The sequence below is a fragment of the Watersipora subatra genome, chromosome 8 (genome assembly GCF_963576615.1).
Source record: "Watersipora subatra chromosome 8, tzWatSuba1.1, whole genome shotgun sequence".
Taxonomy (NCBI): domain Eukaryota; kingdom Metazoa; phylum Bryozoa; class Gymnolaemata; order Cheilostomatida; family Watersiporidae; genus Watersipora; species Watersipora subatra.
This window is the reverse complement of record NC_088715.1, coordinates 58062376-58073103: the sequence shown is the minus strand read 5'-3', so window position 1 is coordinate 58073103 and position 10728 is coordinate 58062376. Positions and strand designations below refer to the sequence as shown.

Genomic DNA, 10728 nt, shown 5'->3' with positions numbered 1-10728 from the left:
ATTAAGGAATGTAGTGGGTCGTCCAAATCCAGTTTTTCATGACATATATCCTAAAGAATAGCCTTGCCTTGAAAAATAACTGGTGAGAAGTCCAACTGGATTAAACACCGAAGCAACATTTGACAAAACATCCCTTCTAGTGTTTAGTTTGTTAGCCATGTTAACTTGGTATTTGAAGCAGTCTTGGTTTGAGACCCACAACATACCCAAAGTTCTTTCTGTAGGTAGAACATCAGAAATGAGATTGAGTTCTTGGAGAGAGCAGGCATGTTCAGATTTGGGAAAGGCTCCTACCACTTTTTCGCGATTGGATAAGACTTTGTGTAGGTGAACACTACCTTTTTGACAGATTTCCATGGCTTCATTCAAAATGTTGACTGCTCAGAGTTTTCAACACTAAGAAGCCCATCATCTACATAAACATTTTGTTCAACAAAGGTGCGTGCCTGTTTACTGACGACAGAACTTGTATCACTCATATGCTTGGTAATAAAACGCAAACCATATGATTCGCATGCGGGCGATGATCTTGCCCCAAATAGGTGTACATTCATACGGTATATGGTTGGTTTTCCTTTTTGGTCAAACCATAAAAACCTGAGATAGTCTCTATCCTTCTTTGCTACGCTGAATTGGTAGAACATACGTTCAATATCACATGTGACACCAACTTGTGTTTGATGAAAGCGAAGAAGGATGCCTATGAGACTGTTCATTAAGTCAGGTTCCTGCATGAGGTAGTCATTGATGCATCTACCATCTGTTTTGGCATTTCCATAAAAAAATACTCGAATTTTGTCTGGTTTCTTTGGATGCCAAACCTCAAAATGAGGTATATACCAGGAGTCTTTTTTGCTATGCTCCTCCGTTGGCACTTATTCTGCTTTACATTTTGTGATTAGGTCATTCATGAATGCATGGTATTGCTCAAAAAGATTTGGGTCTTTCTCAAGCCTTTTTTTGAGATTTTTGAAACGAGCCTCTGCTGTTTTGAAGCTACCATTAGAAGTTGGCCTCTGTTTGAGCGGCAACGGCATTGTGACATGGTTTTTTAATACCACAGTTTTGTTGCTCATTAGTTCAAGAAGGGTTTTATCTTGTATAGACAGTGCATCTTTAATAGTAGCAAAATCTTTGAAGTCTTGGCTTAGCATGTCTATCAATTTGTTTATTTGTTTGCTTGTTTCAGGTCGGCAAATGAAAGTTGTTTCAGTTTGTCATCTATGGGCTCTATGATAGTTTTGTTCACAATGGTGCAGTTGGAAATGTCTCTAGAGGACAATTCCAGACTGCCCATCCCAGATCACTGTGTAGGCCAAAAGGATCATCATCCTGATTGCTTTCCACTCTGACTTCTTTAGGTTTGAAGGCTACTGGACAGTAACCTCTTATGAGTAGACCGACCTCAATGTCTGGTTCATTAGTCATCTTATCTGCAATGTCTTGCAGATGACCCCAATGAGCTACTGCATCAGCTTTTAGTATAGATTCATATTTAGCAGATATCTGTTCGGTAGTGTATACAATAGGAAGATTAACATCTTTTGCGCAGTTATATTCTCTGACAATGAGGTCACTTGTAGACATTGTGTCTAGTTGAAAGTGTTTGTTAGACATTGTTTCTATAGGCAGTTTAATAGGTTTTTTGTCACCTGAGGGTTGATCGGCTATAGTGCCTCTTATGTAGCAAGAATCGCTACCTGAGTCTAAGTTAGCGTATGTGAGCACCTTTTTGTTTGGCTCCTTTACAGAAGAGACCCAAACCGGAACTGTCATTGACATAAGCACTTTGGTTCTTTTAGTGGAAGCTTGGTTGCATACAGTTTTCTTTGCATCTGTGGCAAGTTTTGTGGTTTTAGTATCCTCAGGAGTCTTACTGCTAAAATTTACTTGAGTAGCATGGTGATTTTTTGGCTTCATACTTTACATTTTGTATGGTTGGATGTGCTGCCTTGCATGTAACACAAGTAGATTTTGATTGACATTGTTGGTATCTATTGCCTTTTCTAAGCATGCAAAGCACAAAGAGTTATCTGTTATGAACTTTTGGATTTCTTGCTCGGAGAGTTTTTATAGATGAAAACAATTTGCTGTTTCATTTTTCCATCGTTCTTTTCTTGGAAGTTTGCAAAATAAACACCGGATTTCATGATTTCCCTGTACTGGCTTATTCCTAACAACATTTTCAGGTTCACTTTGAGACTTAGTTTCTGCTTTCAAAGAAACATGTGCTGATCTTCTCTTCAAGCTGTTTAATTTGTTTTTTGCTTGCTTGTGAGTTATTTCACGCAAAGTGCTACCAGAAACCTTTGCTTCGTGAGCAATGAACTTGGCATAACTGTGGAAATCAAGAAATACATCTGACTTTTCCACCTGATTTGTGGCATACCTGATCTATCTGTCATGCAGTGGTTCTAGTGGAACATGTATGAGTTTCTTGTTTTGTCTCTTTTTATTAAGTACTTGAAGGCCTGGAATTGCTACCATTGCTGTTGCACATTGATTGAGAAAATAACTGTACATTTTCAATGTTGAATGATCTATGATTTTTGGCCACTGTACCAACCTATCAAAGAAAGTTTCCTCAATCAGTTCATGAGAACCAAATTTTTCTTCAAGTACATCTAGTGCCACTTGGTATGCATTTGGGCTTTTGTAAACTGAAATACCCCTTTATACATTCAATAGCATCTTCACTTTTATACTGACGAAGTAGATGAAGCTTTTGAAGAGGAGTGAATGGGCAAGTTCCAATAAAGCCATGGAATGCCATCTTCCAGTCTGTGTACTTTAGTGGATCTCCATTGAACACAACTGGATCCGAGATATTGTTCCTGTTCATGACTAGGGCTGTAGCCATAGATTTACCCACAGTTTTAGCAACGGTCTCAGATACATCTTGTACCACGCTTACGGGGCCAGCTGATAATACACTCTTGGTCTCTTCATCTATATAAATTGTGTAATCATTTCTTTTGCCAGAATTCTGAAATATGTTGGGGGATGGTCATAACAATGAGGACCTTAACTCATCATCATGGTTTCTCTCTGATGCAACTTCATAGGCTTGCTGTTTTGCCCTGTTGGCCTCTACTTCACCACAAAGTTTGATTTCGGTAATATGTCACCTTTTAGCCAAGACCTGCTCATGCTGCTTGAGCTGAAGCAATTCCAGCTCCTCCTCAACACGCTTGGTGTCAAGCTCTGCTTGAAGTTTTGCCTCTGTTGTGGCAACTTTAGTGGCTGCTTCTGTAGCCTTAGCTCTAAAATATGAGGTCTGAGACTTGCCAGACTGAACACTACTTGTAGTCATGTATGACTGTGATTTTTATGTGAGTTTCAATGAAATTGCCTATTGCTTGTGAGTTATTTGATTGAGCCTTTGAACTAAATTTATTGGGTTGTGACCTAAGGCTTGTCTGCAATTTTGGTGAGTTACTTTTAGATGCAATATGCTGTACTAAGCTAATATCGTCTTCATTCATGGTGTGAGTCATTGGTAGTGTCTCATGGTCAGGTACAGATTGCCTGCTCTGTGAGTCAGATTTGTATAATCCCGATGACCTTTCGCTACGAACTCTTTCACTAACCGAACTCGTACCCAGAGCAGTCATACCGCTTTGTACCAGTTCAGTTTGACCGGGATTGAGAGTTAGACGTGGTGAATGTGACTGTAGTGATTGCCTTTGCCCTGTTACCTCTACAATGGGGAAGAGAATAGCTGCTGGACCTATTGGCTGACACACTAAGTCTCTGCTTCGCCTGTCTTAAAATATTTGCTTTATCTGCCTCTGCGATCCATTTGTTTCACCAACTTTGAAATCTTTTCATCAGATAACCCAATCTGCATAGATTTTTCAAAATATTCAACAGCTTCACTTAAACTAGGTGAAATGATGAGCTGTTGGTATAGCTGCTCATTGCGGGAAGTTTGTGTATCACTACTGCTCAATTCATGCTTGACTAACAAATGAAACTGACTTTGAATTTCAATGACAATTTCGGCTTCCTTAATAAGCACCAGTGCTTGCAATCTCCGTGATGTGAGTGCGCGCGTGCCAGTGTGCTTTGCTGAACTGGCCTTGTTAGTAAGTATGTTGTAAGGTAATTATTAAAACTGTAGTACATAAAACACAATAATAATGCTGCTGCCAATGTGTGGCTGAGGCAAGAAACTAGATTTCTCTGTAGAGGGGAAAAACTCCACGCAGCATACCCCCACCGCTCCCACAAGGCAGCAATCATAAAAATAAACTGATATGTAATATGGTTGGTTATGCATACACAGTGAAGAAATTAACACACTGCGCAATAAGGATATTGGGATTGATCAAAGCGATGCCTGGTATCTACACAAGTCTGCTATGATATCATTGACCCTCGTTCCAACAATTTTGAACCAAATCAAATGTATATTAAAATAACTACTTCTAATTCTAAGTATACCAACTAATAACTAAACCTAAATGCTAATCGATTGTGATGAATAATAGTGTTTGTAGAGAAAGAGTTAATTTGTGTAGTATTTTTTACTACAACAGTATGTGTGAGCAGTTAAGTTGAAATTGAAGACTATAACTTCTAATAAAACAAACACTATCTCTTCTTGTAGCAGATGATGAAAATTTGTAGAAAGAGAAGCCTAGGTAGTAAATGTTCAGATACTCTGACTTAGCTCTGACCAGTTCTCCTGTTGCCTAAAGAATGAATCAGCAATCAGTGTGAATATCTGTTGGGTTAGTGGTATCATAGGCCATCATAGAGCAATAAACACCTATGGGGTGACCAAAACTGATGACAAAAAATAGTTAATTACAAAATGATTGCTGCCAGGTCAGAGCAGTGAGAGTATAGCCTAGTGAACCTTACATGTAACATTCTGTATATCATATGTAATATGAGGCCTACACTATATGGTGTCAGGAGTTTTGTAAAAGATAAAATTGAACTCAGCGAGTTGAAAAATAAAGGGTAGAAACTGTAAAAGAAATCCCAATTGATACGACTGTAATTGATACAATTGTAACTTACCTCAGACTGGTTGTAATTGTAACTGACTTCTGACTGGTTTAGTGACGTCTTTCCGTGGAGTTATCACCGAAGGTTCTACTGTAAGAACCTGAGCTCTCAGACTGACTGGCTAACTACTATTGTGTTGAGAGAAAAGTGCACTGATCACTGTAGATTACTGCTGACTTTATTTCTTTATTATATGCTGACAAAACAACTGGTAGTAATCTAGCTTGACCGTGAGACCTGCCAAAAGTTTACACAAATGTACTGATATGTGAACAGATAATACTCACTAATAACGCCTGATAAACAAACATAACATATGATGTACAATCCATGTAGGAAATATTAATTGAGAGTGAGTGCATTGACACATTGCATAGCATGAATGAACACATGATAACTGGAATTGATATAAAACCACAATATAGTAGCATATTACATACGACAGAATTAACAACAAGAAAACATTACAATTATATTGAAATTTACCTTGTGATTCCAAAAACAACAGTGATTAGGTTTTGGAGTTGACACTCCCTGACTGACGACAAATACTGTGCTGACTGATAGCTTGACTATATAATGGATAGCACAAGCCTTTTAAAATTCTTCTAAGAAAAGCTTTGATATGTAGTGAGATGCGTGACTGCAAGAAAACATTTTGGTGCTGCTGTATTGGCATCCAAAGGCAAACTGAGTCATTTTAAAGTGGTATTTGGGTACAGGATAGAATATAACTGTTATTTTCATATTTTAATGACAAAAGCTGACAAGTAAACAGGTGTTGCTAACCGGATCCTCAATCACAAAGATAGACAGACTGCCTCCACTGGTGCAGCCAGCCACAGCCCGACCGCAACACATAGCTGACCTGACACTGGGTCACATCGCAAATAAAAACTCAACACTCCCACCTAAATTTTCATGAAATTTATTAACGTAACAATGTGTTCAGCATATATAACAAGTGTACAACGTAAGATAAAAGGGTTAAATGTACATATAACATGTGCATTGCTTATAAAATGAACATAGTGATAAGTTGCATGAAGTTGGTATATGCGTATATATGTGTACTACACTACTAAATACTAACTAACTACTTATACTTAGCCTTTTAATAACAGTACAATTTTCTGTATAGGGCGCTTGAGGACGGAGGGTGGAGCCAGTGGCTTTCCCTTGTTGTCCAGGTGACGATTCGCCATCCTTAAAGTCACATTTCTTACTTTGTCATCATCACTCTTGTGCACATCGTGCACATACGAGGCATGTTGCTGTCCTTGAGAACTACTAAATCACCAACTGCGATGTTTTGATTTTCGGTGTGCCACTTTGTCCGTTGGGTAATCTGACTTAAATATTCAGATTTCCAGGCTTGAAGAATTCATCGGCAATTTGTTGTGCCTTCTTCCATCTGGCTTTTCCATACACTTCACTGTCTGTAAACTTTCCTGGTGGAAGGGCCGAAGTCTGCCCTCTCTTCATGGTGAGAAGTCTATTTGGCGCTATAATCTCTTCGTCTAGGCTTCTAATATTGGTAGCTGTCGGTGGCTTATTATTCAGTGTGCTTGCCACTTCATAGAAAGCAGTTCTGAGTGTCTGTGAATCGATTCGTTCTTTGTAGTTGATGGCCATGCCATTGAGGACAGCCTTGGCCGAGCGTATGAGTTTCTCCCAGGCACCTCCCTGGTGACTTGCTTCAGGTGTGTTGTTTTTAAAGGTTATCCTATGGTCCAAAAGGTATTTCTGCATCTTGGGATCAGAGACCCTTTCTAATTCTTTGTCAAACAAGTTTTTTGCTCCAACAAAGTTGGTTGCATTATCACTGTAAAGTGCGATCACATGTCCTTTAATTGCTGTGAGACATCCCAATGCATTGATGAAGCTATCGGTTGACGGGTCGTCAAGCATTTCAATGTGTACAGCTCTACTGTACAGACACGTAAATATAAGTCCATAACGTTTTAGTGTGGATCGTCTCTCTCTAACATGGTAGGGTCCGAAGACATTCATACCAACACGTGAAAAGGGTGGTGTCCTTTGCACTCTTTCTGCTGACAGGTCTCCCATTAACTGTTCCTGCAGAGGTTTGCGTAGTTTCGAGCATGCAAAGCAGTCACTAATCGTAGACTTAACTGTTGAGGCGCCCCTGATTATCCAGTAACCAGCTTCTCGTGTTGCGGCTAGAGGGCTCCTGCGACCGAGGTGGTGTATTCTATGATGGTGGTGCCTTACTAATAGTTTTGCCAAATGACTGTACTTGGGTACGATCATGGGACACTTCTCATTGGTGGTGATGTCCGCTCTATGGAGTCTCCCACCAACACGGAGAATACTCTGTTTATCTAGGTAAGGATTCAGTTTGGCAATGGTGCTGTCCTTTGTGACAGATTTATTTTCTTTTAGAGTCTGAATTTCTTCTTGAAAACTCATTTCTTGTGTACGCTTAATAGCAAGTACTTCAGCCTCTTGCATGTCTTCGGCAGTCGCTGAAACACTTTTCCATGTCTTTTTCCTCACTGATTTTTGCAAGATAGCCAGGCTCTTCACCAGTTCATTGAAGGTGCTGTACTTAAGGAATTTGTGTGCAATGTTAGGAGCGGCAGCACTTGTTTTCAAAACCTTTACTGGTTTGACTTCAGGGTCATGCTCCTCTACTTTCCTAATGACATCGTTTGCCTCCTTGTAGGCTTTTACATCATGTTCTTTCAGGAAATCTGGTCCACTAAGCCAGCTTGAGTTTATCAGCTCATCAACTGATGCTCCTCTTGACGCCATATCAGCTGGATTGTCCTTGGATTTGACGTAATGCCATTGACTTGGGGTAGAGTTCTGGTGGATTTCATGTATCCTGTTAGCCACGTACATGTGGAATCTTTTAGATTCGTTAGCTATGTATCCTAGAACAATCTGTGAGTCACACCAGAAATACATTTCTTCAAAGCTTAACTTTAACTCTCTACTCACTAGTTTACTTATTCTTACGGCAATCACCGCAGCTTGGAGTTCTAATCTAGGGATGGTCACAGGCTTAAGTGGCGCCACTCGTGACTTTCCAAACAGTAGCATTGTATGCACTGTACCATCTTTGCCTACTTGACGTAGGTAGCAGCAGGCTCCATATCCCTTCAGACTAGCATCATTAAAGACATGAATCTGTGTGGTTTGTACGTCCATACCTGCTTTTTTCATGCATCTTTTTATGCTGATTTTATCTATCGTTTTGAGGTCTTCCAACCATCTCTCCCATTCTAGCTTCTCTTCTGTTGGGATTGGTGCATCCCAATCAAGTTCTGCTGCAGTGACTCTTTGTTGAATATACTTGCCTGTCAAAATAAATGGTCCCACAAAGCCTAAGGTATCGTAGACCTGAGCCACTATTGACAGTATTCCTCTTTTGTTAGCCGGTTTGGAGCCGATCTTCAATTTGAACTGGAAACTGTCCGTCTCCACATTCCACTGAATGCCCAGTGCCTTTTCATTAGGGAGTTCATCACAGCTGAGTCATTTTTTGAGTCGACTCTTTTTTCTCTGAGGGGTGTATAGAGCTCATCACATCCTCTATCATTTGAAATGATTTTATGCAGCCTCACATTACCATGAGAACATATTTCAGATGTGTCCTTTAGCAACTGGATGGGACCCTCGGCCGTGCTCACACTCGTGATGCCATCATCAACGTAAAAATCTTCACATAGAAACTTAGCTGCTTTTCTGAAAGATCCTTGTCTGCTGCTAATCGTCTCAATGCGAAAGTTGCCACTGCCAGAGAGGATGTTGCCCCAAATAGGTGCACAGTCATTTTGTATTGTCTCACTTGCCATGACTCAGGATCTAACCAGAGAAACTGCAGGTAGTGCCTCTGCGGCTCTGGCACATAAAAATTGTAGAACATTGATTGGATGTCACAGCAGATGGCCACCTTTTCTTTTCTAAATCAGGAGAATTTCCTCTAAGCTGTTCATAAGATCTGGGCCTTGTAAGAGCACATCGTTAAGTGAAATTCCCTCATATTTGGTGCTAGCATCGAACATGACTCTTATCTTCTTCGTCTTCTTGTTAAGGTGCATAAAACCGAAGTGTGGAATATACCACACTGTACCAGGTCTTGAGCAATCATTTGCTGGAACTTCTGTGTGTCCACTTGTTAGCAGTTTGTTCATGAACTTGTTGTACTCTTGCTGGTAATTCTTGTCAGTCTTCAGTCTCTTGAGTAGTTGCGCCAGCTTTCTCTCAGCTTGAGGTCTGTTTAGAGGGAACTCTATTTCTTCCTTTTTGAAGGGCAGTGGTAGCACATAGTTCCCATTTTTGTTCTGAAAGGTTCCTTTCTGGAGAGTTGCGAGGAACTTGAGGTCCTCTTGTGACATTCGCTCTTCCTCGCAATCTTTAAAGTCTCTTTCTATGAGCTGTATTATCTCTTGATCTTTCTTGGTTCGTGTCACTAAACTATGGAGGTTACTTTGGCTGTTTGTTCCCCACAAACTGTTCAACCAAGGATGGTTTTTATGGCGAATGGTTCTCTTTTGGCACCATTAATGTGGTTTATTGGAGCCAAGGCCTCGGCGCAGTTAGTTCCGAGTAGAAGTCCAAGTGAGATGTCCAGTGGTGGAGGAAGCTCTTTTCTAATTTTTTCCAGGTATGTTAGATGACTTGTGTTGTCTCTTGTAGGAATTTGATATCTCTCGCATGGGATATTGTCCTGCTCATAAGCTGATATAGTGGTTCCATCCTGACTGTACTAGTTTCTTATCCTTATACCTTGGTAGTGTCTTAGAACTTTATCTTTGGGTCCAATTATTGTCGAAACAGATACCTTGTCATTATGAAAAGACGGCTTCACCTTTGACGCGACCTACGATATAAAACACGTGTCAGACTGACTATCCAGAAGTGCGTAAGTTAGTGTCTTTTCCTGACTGTTTTCAGCTGAAACAAAGACTGGCATCACCATGCTCAGAGTTCTGGCTTTACTTTTTGTGTTCTTTACATCGACCTGTGTAGCTTCTCTTTTGCTGTTTGGTTTATCTTCTTGGACAGCGTTCTTGATGGTTGAGGGCTTTTCTGTATTGCTAGATTGCGTTTCCTTTTGCTTGGTTTCTCGCTTTGTGGCATCCCAATCCTTTTTTGTCTTGTGTAAGATTGTCGAGTGTGGCTTCTTGCACTTTTTGCAGGAAGTTTTGTTTTTAAAGTCTGACGTGCTGTGGCCCTCTAAGACACAACTGTAGCACAGCCTTTTCGATTTAATCCATTCTAATGAGTTGTTATATGCCATTTTTACCAAGTCATTGCAGTGTGCTGTTTGATGGTTTTCCAAGCCACAGTAAAGGCATGCAGTTTTCTTTGTTTTTTTCTGGGTGACTGTTAGTCTTAAGGCTTCTTACTGACTTAGGTTTTGTTCCATGGAAATTTTTCTTCTCTGTTGTTTGCTTTTCAATTTGTCTTTGACCATGCAGGACATTTGCTGCTTTTGCTTCCTTGGCAACGAATGTTGCAAATGTATAAAAATCAGGAAATTCATCATCTGTGTCCTCGTATTCTGATATCTTATATTTCCACTTAATTTGGAGCCAATCAGGCAGTTTTTCCATTAACATCATATTTTGGTCGGCATCGTCTAAGCTTCTCAGCTGGGGTACCGTTTTCATCGCACTTTTACAATGTGCTCAGAAGTCTGCGAAATCGCGCAAGCCTTGGCCATCTTTGGCTCGT

General features: G+C 40.2%; 2 protein-coding genes across 2 annotated transcripts; both read right to left on the bottom strand.

The window, feature by feature from the left end:
• Positions 1-6372: 6372 nt before the first annotated feature.
• Positions 6373-8843, bottom strand: LOC137402781 (uncharacterized). Its single transcript, XM_068089288.1, has 2 exons — positions 8618-8843; positions 6373-8345 (listed from the first exon to the last, which is right to left on the bottom strand). The coding sequence occupies exons 1-2, from the start codon at positions 8841-8843 to the stop codon at positions 6373-6375; spliced, it is 2199 nt and encodes a 732-aa protein (XP_067945389.1).
• A 108-nt stretch (positions 8844-8951) lies between these two features.
• LOC137402780 (uncharacterized) lies at positions 8952-10291 on the bottom strand. The gene is made up of 2 exons (XM_068089286.1): positions 9876-10291; positions 8952-9501 (listed from the first exon to the last, which is right to left on the bottom strand). Exons 1-2 carry the CDS (start codon positions 10289-10291, stop codon positions 8952-8954), a joined length of 966 nt encoding a protein of 321 aa, XP_067945387.1.
• Between the last annotated feature and the right edge of the window lie 437 nt (positions 10292-10728).

Coding starts and splice junctions, on each gene's coding strand:
- LOC137402781 (XM_068089288.1), bottom strand. CDS start 8,843: ATGGCAAGTGAGACAATACAAAATGACTGTGCACCTATTTGGGGCAAC. Junction 8,346..8,617: donor ATCTGAAATATGTTCTCATG/GTAATGTGAGGC, acceptor TTATTTTGACAG/GCAAGTATATTCAACAAAGA.
- LOC137402780 (XM_068089286.1), bottom strand. CDS start 10,291: ATGGCATATAACAACTCATTAGAATGGATTAAATCGAAAAGGCTGTGC. Junction 9,502..9,875: donor TCTGACACGTGTTTTATATC/GTAGGTCGCGTC, acceptor TTGGTTGAACAG/TTTGTGGGGAACAAACAGCC.